The 17622-nt window shown below is 39.5% G+C and overlaps 3 protein-coding genes across 3 annotated transcripts; 2 read left to right on the top strand and 1 right to left on the bottom strand.

Annotated features, from left to right (window-relative positions):
* Positions 1-1718: 1718 nt before the first annotated feature.
* On the bottom strand, positions 1719-5690 carry LOC115674999 (electron transfer flavoprotein subunit alpha, mitochondrial). Its single transcript, XM_030597560.2, has 8 exons — positions 5429-5690; positions 4815-4997; positions 4234-4445; positions 3742-3905; positions 3324-3482; positions 2952-3004; positions 2323-2463; positions 1719-1987 (listed from the first exon to the last, which is right to left on the bottom strand). The coding sequence occupies exons 1-8, from the start codon at positions 5519-5521 to the stop codon at positions 1910-1912; spliced, it is 1083 nt and encodes a 360-aa protein (XP_030453420.1). The 5' UTR covers positions 5522-5690; the 3' UTR covers positions 1719-1909.
* A 2401-nt stretch (positions 5691-8091) lies between these two features.
* LOC115674998 (GTPase-activating protein gyp7-like) lies at positions 8092-16337 on the top strand. Its single transcript, XM_030597558.2, has 11 exons — positions 8092-8491; positions 9379-9474; positions 10123-10226; positions 11648-11973; positions 12407-12529; positions 13246-13334; positions 14224-14329; positions 14669-14766; positions 14858-15118; positions 15540-15623; positions 16010-16337. The coding sequence occupies exons 1-11, from the start codon at positions 8402-8404 to the stop codon at positions 16022-16024; spliced, it is 1392 nt and encodes a 463-aa protein (XP_030453418.1). The 5' UTR covers positions 8092-8401; the 3' UTR covers positions 16025-16337.
* Positions 16338-17083: 746 nt separating this feature from the next.
* On the top strand, positions 17084-17572 carry LOC115675164 (2S seed storage albumin protein-like). The gene has a single exon (XM_030597770.1). It carries the CDS (start codon positions 17084-17086, stop codon positions 17570-17572), a length of 489 nt encoding a protein of 162 aa, XP_030453630.1.
* The last annotated feature ends 50 nt before the right edge of the window (positions 17573-17622 follow it).

The following is a 17622-nucleotide window of genomic DNA, read 5'->3' as shown; positions in this document are numbered from 1 at the left end:
ATGTTTGTAGGACTTTTCTAATGACCCTAAAGCATTGTGGATTTACGAACTTTCATCTGGAATAAAAGCTAAACCGGACCTATCTACGTACAGCAAATAATTATGATATTGGAGGTTTGTTAGAAAATTAGAGCAGTGGCGTATGCAAGATTAGGGTTATAAGAGGGCATGATGAGAAACCATGCTTACCTTTTCCTTACTAAAAAGGTAAGGTATATTTTAGTGAACATCTAGCGATCGAGGGGCGACTGCTACCACCAACCCTCTCAATCCACCATCGGTTGGGAGAAGAACCCTCATGCAAATAGGCCTATACTAGTATACTGATGCCATTCTTACTTCAGCAATGACACTTGCGCAAACCATGTAAACGGTTATACAGGGATTTTCTTGAATGTGAAGTAGTCTTGTACAGTATTTTATGTTTTAACAAAGATGTCAAAGTGATGATAAGCTGCAGATATTGGATAAGGAGGCATTACCATGTTCTTGTATTTTCTAGATGGAAACCAACTCTAACCTTACGAATTCATCTGAATCCCCAAATTAACACAAAAAATGCTAGCTAGAGGCAAAAAGTAAAGTAATGGCACGCATTTCAAAAGCACAAAAGTTTGAGGAGGCTCTTAAGCATGCGGGTGATTATTGCATGATCAGTCGTCGGGTTATTGTACTTAGTCTAGGTGTATAATTATGTCTAAGCGTATGAAAAGTACTCACTTTACAAGCTAAGCTGATAAGGGAGCTGAATCGCTACCTCATATTCTAATGTACTCCGTAATATAATTTATAATATGATGAACACATTTGATGAATTTGTTTAAAATGAGTCACCAAACTCAATAATTATGGAAGGTAGAAGAAAGGGTGTTGTGTGAACCTAATGCCAGCTGCATATATTCTGCATGAAATGCAACGAAGCCATTGTCGTCACCATATGCATTGTCCCTCCTCACAAGGCAGAATCATTATGACACACGAGAAACGTTTGATTCCGAACGATAGTGTGTCAAATTGGATAGAGAGGATGTTATCTACCGGCACAACCACCACAACCTATAAACTAGTTCTTAGAGACAGCTAGCGTAATAATCCAAACATATGGTGCGAAAGAATAATTTGTTTTGAAAGAAGTATCTTGGTCCGTTTCAGTGTCAATTGACATTCTCTAGTTCCATTCACATGACTGATAAAGATGTGTTCTCGCATCACTAGCTCCTCCACAATAATGCATGAGGTAAATTAGATTACATGGATCGTTTAGTTTTCTGGATAGATTGAATGTATGCAAAAGAATATCAAGATGGTTCTCTTAATGTGTTGGTAACAATTTCGAAAACCACAGTTCATTTTGGGTGCGCACAGTATGTTTCTCTTCTAATGAAATTGACTGAGGGGTTCAATTGATCAATCAGCACACCAAATCCAGGTTGCTAGAAGCTAGAGTGCAAGAGTTGATTAATGATGGCGGTAGCTGTCAAAAACAGTGCTAGAGTTGATGGCGATGGTGTCGGTGGTGATGTCTAGCATGCAGATGATGATGATATTTGAGCAATTGATTGAAGTAGCGTATTGGACGACTGGTATGCAGTTACTTTGAAACTCTTATGAGTTCCAAAAAATGCATATGAGCTTCGGTGTACTCATTTTGGACTGTGTCAAACACCGACGAGAAAGGGTCGAGGAATAGATGTTTTCCCACAATGACATTTTTCAAATTTTGGTGAACCAACGTCATATGCTAAAACATTAAGAACATTTAGAGAACATTTCAATAGTACTGAAATGAAAAGCAGAGAAGCTGAATAATTTGCAGAGAGATGGAGTTCACTTTACTCCAATGACCTTTTCCAAATTTTAACTTTACATGACATCCCATTTTTTTTTTTATTACTCTATCTACAATGGTCTATTTCTTCTCAGGAAGCTTCTCTAGCAACTCTGGTATAACCTCAAAAAGATTGCCGACAAGCCCGTAATCAGCAACCTGCAGTTCATCATTCCAGTTAAGCATGGGATGTTTGAGGAGAAGTCACTTCTCAAGAAGCTCCCTTCACAGGTTAATTTTCTCAAGGTATAAATATTGAGCTCTACTAGTATAACGAGCAGATTTACTTTTTCAGTGTTAGCTATTCACAAGAATTCTGTCGAATAAAATGTTATGCCGAAGAAGAATTCCTTTAAAATATCGGAGGTAGAAATGATATCTATCCTTCAATCAAGAGAATTTATAACTATATGCATTCAGAATAAATCCAAGGCCAGCATCCTTGAATTCTGTGCCAATTAGGTACTCTAGAGATAGACAGAGAGAGATTTCACCTGAAAAATAGGAGCATCTGCATCTTTATTTACAGCGACTATGACCTTGGAATCTCTCATGCCTGCAAGGTGTTGGATGGCTCCAGAAACACCAAAAGCCAGGTATAATTCTGGGGCAACAATTTTTCCAGTTTGACCAACCTGAGAGCAAAGTCAGTCATAATGTAAGGCCATACCCCGATTAATCTAACCCTTACGCAACCAGCTACAGGCTACAGCTGCACCATTTAGTGGTACGCTGAAAATGACCAACCTGATATTTACATTTTCGTGTAAAAAGCAAAATGTAACACTAAATATTAGTGCGTGAAGTACTTTTAGATCAAGCGTGATTTGGTGTAGTGAACAGCAAAGTGAGCAGAGAAAACTAATAACCTGCAATCTTTTCATTGCACTGTGTAGCACTTCATATTGATACATGGCTTTCACCAATTTCTTTTAGGATTTGTACTTAGACAAGATGGATGGCTCCATTATACAGTATCAAGATTTAGAATGGGATCCTAGTCTCAGAGACAAGCTGAAACAACACTCAGGTAGAGAACAAATGGATTTTCATGGACAAAACCACGCAGTGATAATAAGTTCACATACCAAACCAAGCTATCAAGGATGACTAGAGATGTTACCTGGAGGTCGTTTGGAACAAACCCCGCATCAACAGCAGCACGTGTAGCACCCACTAGAAAAGGCAAAAACGCATCAATGTAACCAATCCCTTCTCATAAAGACATGAACTCAAGTTATTCAGAAGTAAGAGTGATGAGCAGTATCATATCTCGCACCATGAACACATCACTTCAAAGGCAGGGCTGGAAACCATTATGGGCCATGCCATATTGCAATTTATTCTGAGAGCAGAAAATAACTCTAGTTTCTATAGATGAAAACGGAAAGTTTTTGGCTTTTACTTTCTGCCAGGATAGTGGGATGGAAGAAATAGCAATGCAATTACGAAGAAACATTAGCCTTTAAAAGAAGACCATAAATTAAGGACCAACCTGCTGCACCAAGCTTTTCTGCTAGCTTCTCTAACATTTTGAAGTTTTCGGCACTTTTCAGTCCTCGACCGCCGGTGACCACAATCCGTGCATTACCAAGATCAGGGCGTTCACTCTCTTGGGATGTCAGTTTCACATATTGAGATTTACCAATTGTATCTGTTAAAAGGAGTATGAAGTAAGCACTTTTTCTTCTCTGATTTTTAAATGTCACATGTCTTTATATTTCCCATGATATGCATGCTTCAGGTAAAGACGGCACTGCAGAGTACAGTGAACAACAGCGGGGGATGCAGAAATACAAAGAATACTGAAGATTTCTGTCCATTTTATTGGGGTATAACTGTATTGGTCAAGATTAAGTAGATCCTATCAATAAAGAGAGCTTAATTCTATGCAGTAGAAAAAGCAAACAGACCTGCCTCAAAGGTTGAGAGATCAACCTGAGAAATAGGAGCATTGTGAGCCTTTGTCTCTGTGGAATCAGGTTGCACCTGAAATGATGTGGATCTGATGGTCAACATACAAGGGTGAGCACCAGTATATCGAACTGTACATAGTGCATTTCCAGCATAAATGGGCCTGCCAGATAGAAAATAAGACAGTATTAGAGCTTCAGAACACCAGCAGTAATCCAGCACATTTATCATTATATTAGATCTCTAAAGAATAAAAAATGTGATAGAGTGAATAACGTGTCGCTGTCACTATAGTTCTACAACTGATGCATATTATGCTTTTATAAACTTATGTTCATCAACCAATTTGAATCCAGTAATATCTTCAGTATGTATGGAGCTTGACACAATTAAGTCAATAAATGGGCTTTCTTAGGATGGAATAAATAAACGTCCTGAATTGTACACCAAAAGATGAAGCTTTTTCCAATATGTCAGGAACTCCATGGTACCTAACAAACTTTGTTGATTCTGAAATTTCTACAACATCAGTCACTGGAGAGACATCTAAGAGGGCAGCAGCTCGAGGGAGTATATTCTTCCCAAATGAACCAGAGGCAGCAACTATATGCGAGAAATTCTCTCTCTGCTGAACCAGCTGGATCAGTCTTGCCCAAGGTTCTGCAAGAGGATGCATAAATTTATCTGAATCAGCAACAAGTACCTACAGAGTAGAAATCACCATGAAATAATCAGATAATTAGTCGATATCTGTAGGTTGTCCTGCAGTGTAAGAAGCACAGATGCAGAATTAGACTGCTGTTATATCAGTATAGGCAGTTAATTTTTCTTAGCTTTTTTGCCATGGAGAAAACATGGTATAGATAATTAAATAGGCTATAACTGCAGAATAGCATTTTGATGCCTCCTATCCAACATTGGATAGTGCCAAAGATAAGGATAGATTTATCCATATTCAGTCCGAGTAAAATTCAGAGAAGCAAGACACATGAAAGACAGACATTTTATCTCTTTTTATTGTATGCGCTATCAATGAAGAGAGAAACTAGAACAAAAGAAAAGTAGGTACCACCTTAGAAACCGAAGGATGACACGAGACAGCATGGGCAGCTGCTTCTTGTAAGGAAGGACCCGAGCCAGCCAACAGCATCGAAATTGAATTGTCCTTGTCCAGAGACTTTGCCGCCTCGACTGCACTCAGTGATGGCGCCTTGATAGAACCGCCTTCGTGTTCGGCTATAACCAACGTGCTAGCCTATTCCCATAAGAAAAAGCCAATGAGAAAATTGATAAATGCTTTCAACATTTTAGCAAGTGTTTGCAGGGGAAAAAGAGAGACAACCGTTAAGAGCTTAACTACAGCAATCATCTTCAGTCACCCACGTATTACGATTTGGAAACAGCAACAGTTCCACACCAGCATGAAAAAAGGTCCAAAATTGCACGTCTATTCGCAAATTGGAGAACTGGGTCATTCATCAAACACTTGCAAAGCACCCCATCCTGACCCATTTACCCTATAAACTCACAAACATCATCTCCGTTTCTCGATCAAGACTATACCCAATTCTAACAAAACAAGAGCAACGACAACCATTACAATAATCCGACTACGTATCAGTTAACACACGAACATACTTGAAAACTTCAACAAGAAGGTCACAAAATCAGAGTAGACGAACATACAAATCTCGGAATGGGACCGACGGAAAGAAATCGGTGGGTAGGCAGCCGAAAGGTGGCTTTGCTGAGAGCTCCGATGAGCGCACGGGTCGCCATTGTTCCCTCCTCCGACACTTCACCGGATTCTCGTTTCCGGGTCAAAGTGGAGAGCTGCTTTTATCAATCCCGAATCCTGTTCTGCATCGTCTTCGTATGATGAGTATGAGTGCTGCACGATGCGTGCGTCGAGAGTAGATCCCGGTGGCATTCCTATCCAACTCACCCCGTGATGATCCATAACATCACTTGTGATTTGGCAAATTATTTATTAAGGGAAAATAACACAATTTGTACGTAGATTTCGATTTAATATGCAATATCATTCATAAATTTTTAATTTATGCGTGACGTAATGTGCAATGTTATCTCTAGATTTTTTTATTATTGAATCAACATTTAGGGACCGTATTGAATAAATTAAATGTTCATGGGTGATATTTCATATTGGACATATTAGATTAAGTTCGGGGATCATTTGTGTTATTTTCTTTTGTTCAAATGTCCTTTTAGCAACTTGGCACAATATAAAAGGAAAAAAATGAAGGGAAAATATCACAAACAGTCTTTGAATTTTGATTCAATGTACAATTTGATCATTGTTTAATTTGTTTAATATAGTACTTGAACTTTAACCTAATGTTCAATATGCTCCATGAACTTTCAATTTGTTCAATATGGTCCCTGAACTTTTGATACATGTTTAATATAATTTCTAAATTTTATAAAAATGTTCAATGTAGTCCTTCCATTAATTCAAGTTTAGGGACTATATTTTACATTTTCATATAGTTCAAGGACTAAATTAAACATGTACCAAAAGTTTAAGGACCACATTGAACAAATTAAAAGTTCATAGACCATATTGAATATTAGGCTAAATTTTAGAGACTACATTGAATAAATTAGAAGTTCGGGATCAAATTACACATTGAACCAAAGTTCAAGGACTGTTTGTGTCATTATCTAAAAAATGAACATCATTTTGAGACTTGCATATCAACATAAAATCATTTTGAGCGGTTTGATTTTATTTTCGCTTTCTCTTTTCCTTTTCTAATTTTCCCCTTTTTCTTTTTCTCTCTCCCTTTTGACACAACAGCGCACCTCCAAACATCGTTAACGGCCTTCTTTAAGAAGTAAATTGTCCACGTTGGCTAACAACTTTATCAATAATGAAAGTGACTTGTATTCCATTAATGATTAGTAATTATTTCAATGTCCATGAATTTAAATCTATTTTAATTGACCCAACGCGTTAGAATTGTGCTAATTTCACATCTAGTGTCCATGAATTTGAATTTATTTTAGTTGGCCAGATATGTCAAAATCGCGCTAAACTCACACGTCACATTTCTGTTAGCCAAACACCATACCCAAATAACATTGGCAAAAAAAAGATTCTCACCAAATGATAAAACGACAACATGAACACATCAAACGAACTTTTGCCCCCACGGAGAAAAAAGAGGAATGCATAACTGAGGGTGCGCATGTTAACATTTCTATTCTAGAAATTAATTTCTGGTCAGAAATAGATTTTTCTATTTCTATTCCGTAGATGAGTTTCTGAGCAAAAATGCGTGTTTAATAACGAAACAAAATTTCTGTTTCCGAAATAGAAATTCGTTTGATAATAACACAAAATTTCTACCTTCCAAGCGGCCGGCGAAGGACGGTGGATGGCGGCGGGGGGCGGTGGCTGGCGGCGGGAGGCGATCGGTGCCGGGTGGCGACTAGCGTCGGGTGGTGGAGCACGACGGCTGGCTGCGGATAGCGGCGGCTGCTGCCGAGGGCGGAGGGCGGCCGGCGTCGGGCGGTGGAGCATGGTAGCTGGCGACGGAGGAAGGTGGTCGGTGGTGGGTGGTTGCCGGCCACCTAGGGGGCGGCTGGCTGCTGGAGACGGAGGGCGGCCGGCACCGGGTTGCGCCCGGCGTGGGGCGGTGGAGCACAGCGGTCGGCGGTAGAGGACGGCGATTGGTGGCGGGTGGCGGCCGGCGTCGGGCAACGGAGGACGGTGGTCAGCGGCAAGAGGCGGCCGACTAGCGGGAGGCGGTCGGCGGCAGGGGCCGGCTGGCAGATGGAGGTGAAGGACGGCAGGAGGCGGCGGTGGGCGGGTTGCGGCCGACGTTGGGCGGTGGCGAACGACGGAGGATGGCGATCGGCGAAGGACGCCAGCGGTAGGCGGTCGACGGCGGGAGGCAGCCGCGGCAATAGCGAGTGGCAAGGGAGTGGCTGGTTAGTAGCGATGGCGAGTGATAATAAAAGTTTTTATTTCTCATTTTTATTTCATAATTGAAAAAGTAAATTTTTTTTACTTCTGTTTTCTGTTCCAAACCTATTTCTGGGGTAAAAATTTGATCTAGAAATAGAAAAATAAAATTGCGTTACCAAACGGATTTCTATTCCAAATCTGTTTTTGAGAACAGAAAAATAAAAAAATAAAGAAACAGAAATGATTTTATAGGCGTCCTGAATGTTTAATAACGTTGTGTAATGTGGGCAGAAACGTCAACCACCGTCCGGTCTCGCACGTCGGACACGGCGGACAACCCACCACGATGACAGCATGGCAGCATGGCGGCCGAGTCAATTCAACCACCCCAAAATTTATCCGAAAATTTTAATCAAAGTACCCAAAACAGAACAAGCTGCAGGCCTAAATTAAAGAAGGGGGAACTTCTTGGACTGACCTTGTCCAAATTCTTTATCGATATAGTTCTTTTTCCCTCTCTTGAAGATGTCCCCAAAACTTGGTCCTGGGACAGCACCTCCTCTGGGTCCCCTTTGATCTGTTCTCTGGAGGGTTGAATTTTCCGGCTTGAATTGATTCGTTCAATGGGTGGTCAGGTAGGAGAGTGCTTTAGAGGGTTTTCTTGATCTGGGTTCTTGTGATTTTATCAAGAAAGATAGAGAGAGCCCAAATTTGGCGTTTCAAGAATGTGGAGAGATCCTGGAGCTCCGGCTGATTCGTTCTACGAGGTTCGCCCCGAGTGCACGGATGTTCCCAAGTCCCGTTTCAGGATCAAGGTGTGTTTCTCCTTCAATGCTCACCGTTTTGGTCGACGCGCTATGCGCAATTAGCTTGGAACGTATGAAATTATGCATGATGTGTTTGGTCCAATTTCGATCTGAGTAGCTTCTTGTAAAGAAAAAAGGTGTGTTGTTTGGTTTAGGAAAGTAATGGTTAATGGGGTTGATCCTGTTTCAATTGACTTCTGATATAGAGTACTTAAAAGTGTTGGTTTTTAGTTCGGGTAAGAAATGACACTGGACATTGTGTATGTAATCTAGGAGGTTGATCAACCATATTGGTTTTTAGAGGTTAAGGTAATAAATTTCAGTAGTTTTGGTGAATAGTTCCGAGCGTAATGCTAAAGGTTCATGTGAGATGACGTGACGGTTGATAGTATTATGGTGTTAAGATAATGAGCTGAACATGGCCTCCAGAAAATCTTATCATCATTAGCAACCCTAGTTTTAAATCCATTATGGAAATTATTGGGTACTAAAGGAATTTAGTGGGGCGTGAGTGTGGCACGGGCACTCTTGCCATCGTAGATGGGCATTTCTGGAGAGATGTGGCTGCATGTAGTTTATTTCGCATGTGCAGGATAGTTTTTTGCCTTTCCTTTCTTTTTCCAATTCTAGTAAAACTTTCGGAGTAAACTTTTCCATAAACAGGTAATTCTTCCCCTCAATTGTTTTGTACTTTTCAAAACAGGAATATCTTGAAAAGTTCTAATGCTTGCGCAACTTACTTTCTGATCATTTTCAAAGGTTTCGGAATAGTTCTTAATTCTGAACTTATGTAATTGCTCATCTAAGTAATTTGCCTGTGGAAAGTGAATGTTTGATTGATCGACCAACAACCAGGCAAGGCAATGACTAATGGTCTTTGTTCATTAATTCTTCAGGCTGGGAAAACTTTAAGTGCTAGGAAATGGCATGCTGCGTTTACCCCAGACGGTTACCTGGATATAAGCAAAGTTCTAAGGCGAATACAACATGGGGTAAGTGCATTTTACGAACTTCTGCATTTGTTGTTTTATTTTTTTCTATGAATGTCTGGCATGAATTGGTAAAACTTTCTCAAAGCTCTATAAGCTGCCCCTTGTCTGTGAAGCATCGGTTGGATATTACTGGCTTTAGTATTATTAATGTGAAGATCCGAATGTCGATGATGGCGGTCGTGTCACAAGCAGTTGCATTTTTTACATCATTTTCCTACAAGTAATTTAACCTTGTAGTTTCTTCTTGCACATAATTGTTTCCAAATAATCATTAGCATGTGCAACCATCATTTGAAGTTGCTTTGCGCTGTACTAGTGATGTAGGTTTATCCAAGAACCACATTCACTCACTGTATCTGCTGTCTGTCTCATGAGACTTGTGTGTGCTCCTTTTTCTGATTAATGCTATTATTTGTAAAGGTGTCAGTGACATTTAATACTTCATGCAGCCACTATTGGTATTTAACATTAGCTCTATGAAACATTCAACATTCCACCTATTCATTGTGGTTTCTCATTTTTTCCCTTCTGTTAATACTATACTTCGGGCCATTATGTAGATTACTGTGATTGTTTCTCAGTGGTAAGTTGAAAATATCGAGTTCTTTATCTCTTTCTTCTTTTTTTCCCGTCCTTGTGCCTGCCTAGGGTGTTCATCCATCCATTAGAGGAGAAGTCTGGGAATTTTTACTTGGCTGTTATGATCCCAAGAGCACATTTGATGAAAGAGAGCAGATAAAGCAACGTCGCAGGTAACCTCTTTTCGACTAAGTTAAGTTTGCATTGTAAACAATTAGTCGGTAGTTTTGTATCTTGATCTCATGCAGTGTGAAACCTACCTATAGACCTAATAGAATAGAATGATAGACTATAGAGTGAGAGGTGTTGTTAGATTATCAAGTTTCTGAAAACTAAGTGGGAAGCATCTTTTGGTCAGTTAATAGTTTGAGGGCAACATTACTTAATTTATGTAATAATGAATATTGAAGCATGTGAATATTTGCGGGGCTATTTTACTTATAGAACAATATAGATTGTTGGGTGACTGTTAATATTTTTATGAAAGTTATATTCTTGGGGACTTCTACTGCAAAAGATTCAATTGTGCGTACCTTCTATTGCATTTTTAGCAGATTTTTGTTAGTTGTGTGGAGCTTGAGTTATTTCTAGACAATGTAAATGCGTAGTTGTATCCTCTTTTATGCGTATGATGTTCTCTCGTGCTTCCTCTCTAACATGCATTTGGCACACTAGTTATATTTCAAAGAGTTGGATACTGTGTCGGGCCTTTAGTACTGGAAGTGCTGATCAATAGATAGCAGCAGTCATAGGCATGGCTTTATTTGCTTTTCTTTAAGCTGCAACACATAATATTCAGTGGACAAATTGATGATCAATTCGGTTAACACTTAGATAAATGTTCCCTCAACAGAAAGAAAATAAACAGAAACATAAGGAACCCATCTTGTGTCAATATATATGCCTTTTCTAACTAAACATTGAATCTGGTTACCATGGGGATCACCACCATTCAACTCATGGATCTCTTCTTTTTTTGTTGATTAGATCAGTTATTGCACGCAAGTCCTCTCTTTCTTTCTCCACTTTGTTTAAACTCAGTTCGAGTTGCCACTTTATAGCAGGCAGACAGATTGATGAGTGCCTTAATTTGAAAGACAGATTAATGAAAACATAAATTTACTGGAAGTAATATATTGGGGTACAAATTTAATCTGGGATCTATTCCATCATGTTGATCTTCTGTTTCATGGATGGGTAGGAAAATCTCAGAAAAAGCCACTTCTTGCATTAATAAGATGGGATGTTGAAACCACAGTATATGGAATACTATACCGGAAGAATGATGAAATACTATGCTAGAAGAATATTCCTAATCAAAACTACTGCACATTCTTGATGACTTAAATTAAATTATCCAAATGCTCTGGTCATAACTCTCCTTGAATACCAAGCTTTGACACTATTTGCTTGTCTGTTATCTGGTATTCTTGCTCACCAGGCATTCTACAAAAGTTGCCTTACGCTTATGTTCAGCCAAACATTATTTGCTATCACGTTGGTCTATTGTCAAAATTCTGCCCATTTTTTGTCACTTGGAACATCTAGCTGTTATTTCCTATATGATTTGGGACATAGCTTTTGTGCCTTTCAGGTATCAATATGCTCAGTGGAAGGAAGAATGTAGGCAAATGTTCCCTATTGTTGGGAGTGGTAGGTTTGTCACTGCACCTATAATAACTGAAGATGGTCAGCCAGTTCAAGATCCTATCGTGCTTTCACAGATAAATCCAGAAAAGGAATCTGGATTACCTCCTAAAAGTGAGGTTGATGCTGTAAATAGCGAACAAACCAATGGCAACACTGTGGCTTGTTCCACTTCAAGCTCTTGTGAGGTTTTGGAAAGAGTAAAAGAACCAACAAATCGTGCTTCTGTGGACAAAAAAGAGATCCAATGGAAGCTCACTCTACATCAAATAGGTTGGCAGTAACTTTAATATCTAAACAGATGCTTTTCTTTGCTTTCATACATTTGCTTCCCAACAAGCTGTATATACACATCAATACTGAAACACTACTAGTGAGAACTTGGCTTCTCATCTTGTTCTATTTAGTGGTCCAGGATGCTTATATCTGTCATCGCTATTATATGGTTTATGGCAAGAAATAAGTGCACGATCATGCTTTCTGAAACAGCGGAGAGATACCTCAATTATTTAGTATCTAGATTTGGACTTTTGAGCATGTTTTTAAGCATGAAGTCCTTCTTGTTGTTTTTTCTTATGCATGTGTGTGCATGTCTTAGCTCATTTTATCTGATTTGAAGTTTCAAGAATTGTAGATATGCTAATGAGTTCTTTTGTCATTTTCAGCAGTTTTTGACGTATTCTGCTTAATGTCATATTGATGCTAGGTCTCGATGTTGTTCGCACGGACAGGACATTGGTGTTTTATGAAAAGCAAGAGAACTTGTCAAAACTCTGGGATATTTTAGCTGTTTATGCATGGATAGATAAAGATGTTGGCTACTGTCAAGGTAATGAATTTTACTTTTATACTTCCTCATTGGAAAACACAGAGCTCCGCGAGTTGATTAGGTTTCAGTGCTAAGCAGTACTTTAAAAATTAGTTTTTGCTTCTGCCGGAAAAACCAATTTTTCAGTATGATATAGTTCTTGAAGGGCATTTTCCTTGTATTTTAAAACATTTAAACCTTTTTTTTTGTTAGAGTGTTGTGTTATACCGGAGTTTCGCTGCAGTAAGACGAATACCAATTAACAGTCATAGCTTTTGATCATATCCGATGTGACTTAAAGAATCTCGACTTCACATGTTTATATCAAAGAATATGTACTAAACAATTTTATTTTGGCCAAGATATATGGATGGAATAGTTGGAAAAAGTTTATCTTGAGTTCTAAATGAGTATATTCCACCACGCAAGACTTCTCTTCAGGATCTTAGCCTGGGGAAGGTGTAGAAAACTATCAGATAGGCACTTCAACAGTTGACATAAAAAAACACTTCTTAGCCATCAGACATGAGAGTATTTTGATATAATGGTGATTCAGCTGTTCAAACATCAATGGTTGATTACTTTTGCTAAGCTGTTGTTTTAAATGTTTTTGGTTTGCTTGTATGTTCTCTTGAAGGATTAATGTATAGGTCATTCCACCGTACAATACACAGTTTGAAATTCCTGTTGGTATAATAATACACTGTAATTTTGAAGATAATTAAAATTATGGACAGGAATGAGCGATCTCTGCTCCCCTATGATAATTCTCCTTCATGATGAGGCCGATGCATTTTGGTGCTTTGAACGCTTAATGCGCAGACTGGTATGTTATTTTCTAATGTCTTCAGAAGTTTATAGACAGGCTACTAGTGATTGTTTGTGTGCCACCTCTTGATTACTTGTGAAAGAGCTGAAATGGTTCCTAATGCTCTGTCTTCATTATGATTTCTTTCAATAGGAAATTGTCTTTCCTTTGTCCTTGGTGCCAGTCTGTGAAAGATGATTTGCAATGAACGTTTTGTGCTGCTGGCATTTTTTGTTGTCCCATGTCAAGAATGAATCCAAGCTAATAAAATATCACTTTTTAATGTATGTCCTAAAATCCTTATGCTGGACTTGCTTTCTTTAATGAAAAGTGACCATCTCCTTTTGCTTTTAGTTGTATTTATGTCTTTGGATTCGAAGTGAATATAAATTGTGGGTGGGAGAGAATCGTGAAAGCTTTTAACAGTTAACTTTTCCAAAACTTTCAACGGATCTGTGCCACGAGTGAAGATTGTTTTATTATTTGAATGAGGCTGAGTTGAGAAAATTGATGTAACATCATTAATCTGGTGGATATCTGGCTCCTTGCATCACCCAAACCTAAATCGATATAGACAAAGGCTCCCTGTTACTGGAGGGTCACAGTGGGAAAAATTACTGCAAGCTATTGAAATCATTATAGTCAAGCTGCTTTCTGTTTTTTATTTTTATTTTTAAGTCTCATTTCTCAAGGATGTAAATGTCAACCATCTTCTGTGACTTGTGACGTGTCTTGTTTTCTATGCAGCATGTGTTGCTTCTTTAGGAGGCGTTTGATATTTCAATTAATAATTCTACTCTACCGAGATGAATGACCAAAATTTGGTTTCTCTTCCAATTTTTTGTTTCTTCTCCCTATCCTTTGTTTTTTCTTTTTTCTCATGGATTTCATTTGCTGATATTTAAAGCGAGGAAATTTCAGATGCACTGAAAGATCTGTTGGGGTGGAAGCACAGCTGCATAATTTAGCTTCAATAACCCAAATTATTGATCCGAAACTCCATCAACATTTAGGTATGACTTTTAATTATTCTTTCTTTTTTGTAATAATTGAAACTGTGACTTGAAAGGATTTTGCAAGCAGAAAATCAAATTATATATGTCGACCACTATATCTCTGCCTCTTATCTGTCGGCTCCTACATCCCCTGTTTATTATTCATGTCTTCCACTAAAAATTATAATAATCAGTCAGTGTAGTGCCTGATAATTATAGCTCAAACATTTGGAAATGGATACTTTGCAAATCTGTTGTTCATAAGTTTGTGGACAAATATTCGTTCTTCTATCCGTATTACGCCCAGATTCTTTCTTTATATGATGTTAATGAATACCTTTTCATGCTCGAGCACAGAAACACTTGGTGGAGGTGACTATCTTTTTGCATTCCGCATGCTTATGGTTTTGTTCCGTCGGGAGTTCTCATTTTGCGACTCTCTATATCTTTGGGAGGTATGCTTAAGTAACCTTACAGGTTTCCAAAGCTAAAATGTCCACCAGTTGTTTAGGAATTCCTGAGACTGAGAACAATTGCATATGGCAGATGATGTGGGCCCTGGAATATGACCCAGACTTGTTCTCTCTGTATGAAGATCCTGAAGCAGCTAATGAAAAGGTTGAAGGATCTAAAGGAAAGGTCAAGTCGATACGACAGTGTGGGAAGTTTGAGAGGGAAAACATTAGAAATGGAGCGAAGAGTTCCGAAGCGTCTCTGCCTATATCTTTGTTCTTGGTTGCCAGTGTCTTAAAAGATAAGAGCTCAAAGCTATTGCAAGAAGCTCGGGGCCTAGATGATGTCGTTAAGGTAGTCTGAGAAGTTTCTAATTTTGCTTCTGTTGTCCATTAAGAGGGAGAAAAATGAATGTTGCTGAGTGGGATAATGCTTTGCAAAGTAGGGTAAAGGACGGAGTTTCTTCTACTGCAATTGCATATTTGAAACTTTATGTTCATTACGTTGGGGAAAAAAAAGACTCGTTTACTGCAAGAATCATCCTTCAATGCTTATAGTTTTTCACTTCTGAAATTTCGAAGAGTACTATCATCTAATTGGTCTGTTAATGCAGGACTGCAAGCGCTAGCCTGGCGATACAATTTTCTTGCTCTTCTGCTTTTGCATTTCCTAAAGAGGCCTTCATAGTTGTGTCTTGATATTGCTTTAAAAATTGACATGCTTTTCTTTTGGCTTTAGTTGAATTGATGTTCAACTTCTTTTTTACCCTTTTCAGATACTAAATGATGTCACCGGTAACCTAGATGCCAAGAAAGCATGCAGCGGAGCTATGAAAATACACAAGAAGTATTTAAGAAAGGTGCCATCTTGTCTACTCTTTCTTCTTTAATACTTGGTTTAGTATGAAATGTCAAGTTGAAAGGATGTAATTAAGCTGGGATGAGAATCCGGACTTCTTTTTGCCTCGTCCGTCCAATTTCTATTGTTACATTCAAGACATATTAAAGTTCTGATCAAAAGTAGCATCATAGTTTGTCCAGTTTTTTCCAATTTGATTTTGGCAACTTGTAAGAACTGTACAGTCTACTGTTCCATGAACGAATATGACTAATCAGTCTTAATGGGAATTGCTTGCTTGACGAACTTGATCGCTGCGATGTTTTTGTCCTCGCACCATGTCATGAGATTTAGCGTTTATTGGCATTTCATTTTAGCTTTGCTCATTTTTGTTCCATGTTTCTGCAGGCTAAGAAGCCGTAGTGACTCATATACAATTTTCCTGGCCTTTGTCGGCAAATAGCGTAAATCTGTACAAGCTGTACATTGATTCGACCAAGAGAACATGAGGTTGTTCATGTAAAGTGCAGACTTCTGCAGATGTTTTCAGTGGAGAGAGAATGGCCGCAGAAGAAGCTACGATCAAGATAAAATTTTATTCAAAGAAAATTTTTTCATGAGGCCACCAAGGTGGTCATTTACACAATTCGTTTGTAATTGGAATCGCATTGTGAAAATACAAAATCAGAGGTTTGGTTATACGAGAATCGCATTAATGAAAAATCGTTTTCGTGTACTTTCGATCTTTGTATCTTGAAATGGCAAATGGGGCTCACATAGTTATAGTGGAACAGCCATCAACGTAATGCATACTTCATCGTAGTCATGACCAAAACAACTTTGCATAAATCAAGCATTCAAATATTAATACATGAGTACTGCACCCATACAAAATAAATGATCAATGCCTCTTGATCGGTCTAAATGATCGAAACCGAAGATACCAAAACCAGTAGAGAACATCAAAGCCTTAATTGATTAATCTTCAACATATTCAAGAATTAGCTTGCAGAGACTAAAATTACTCGAGAGCGAGATCGCGCACTGTGCTGTGGGATTCCATTTTTCCCGAAGAAGGAAGGTATTTCTTCGGCAGCATTTGCATGGCCACATCAACATGGAGAGGTTGAGACGCTGCGAATAAACTACGAAAAATCAGAGTCACAGTCGAAATGTGTAAGTGTCAATCACACGATCATCCCTGCATTCGATCAAACCAAAGGCTGGCTGATCACTGTGCATGCCAACAGCTTCTTTTGCATTACGTGTTAGTACAAACCCACCGTTTCCTCCATGCACGAGGCCACCACCTCCAAAATGACAAGCCCTGGGCCCTGGCTGATTATCTCACCATCCACGTACTCCACATGCAAACCCTAGAGCTCCTCTATATAAACCACCCGCCACTGCCCTTTATCACTCACCAAAACACAAAACAATCATACCCAAGAATCAAACTCACTCTCTCGTGAATAACCCACAATGGCGAAGATTGCAACCCTGGCAGCGATCCTTGGAGTCCTCCTGGTGATGTCCCACGCCGCCGCGGCTAACCGCGCCACCATAACCACGGTCGACATCGAGGAGCCCGAGAACCAGAAGCGCCGCGGTGGGAGCTGCTACGAGCAGATCGAGAGGCAAGACCTCGACCGCTGCGAGCAGCTCTTCGAGGATGTGTTGAGGTGCGGCGGCGGCCAGTACGGCGAACGCCAATTCGGAGGCGACCAGTACGGCGAATGCCAGTGCTCAAGCCAGCAGCTGAGGCAGTCGAGGCACTTCAGGCCGTGCTGCCAGCAGCTGAGGCAGCTGGACGACCCATGCCGGTGCAAGGGACTGAGGGAGGTCGTTAGGGAGCAGAAAGGCGGGTTCGGAGGTCAGGGATCGCAAGAGGACGTGACGAGGTGCGTGAGGAACCTTAACAACGTGTGCGGGTTTGAATCTCGGTACTGCGACATCAGAGCCATGTGGTAGAAGCAGTCGAGGCTTGAAGCTCTGAACTAAGATCAGATGAGAATGTCAAT

Source organism: Syzygium oleosum, unplaced genomic scaffold (assembly GCF_021117445.2).
Source record: "Syzygium oleosum isolate NSW1041296 unplaced genomic scaffold, Sole_v2.1 Sole_v2.13, whole genome shotgun sequence".
NCBI lineage: Eukaryota > Viridiplantae > Streptophyta > Magnoliopsida > Myrtales > Myrtaceae > Syzygium > Syzygium oleosum.
Note: the sequence above shows the minus strand (reverse complement) of the source record. Positions and strands in the feature narration are given on the sequence as shown.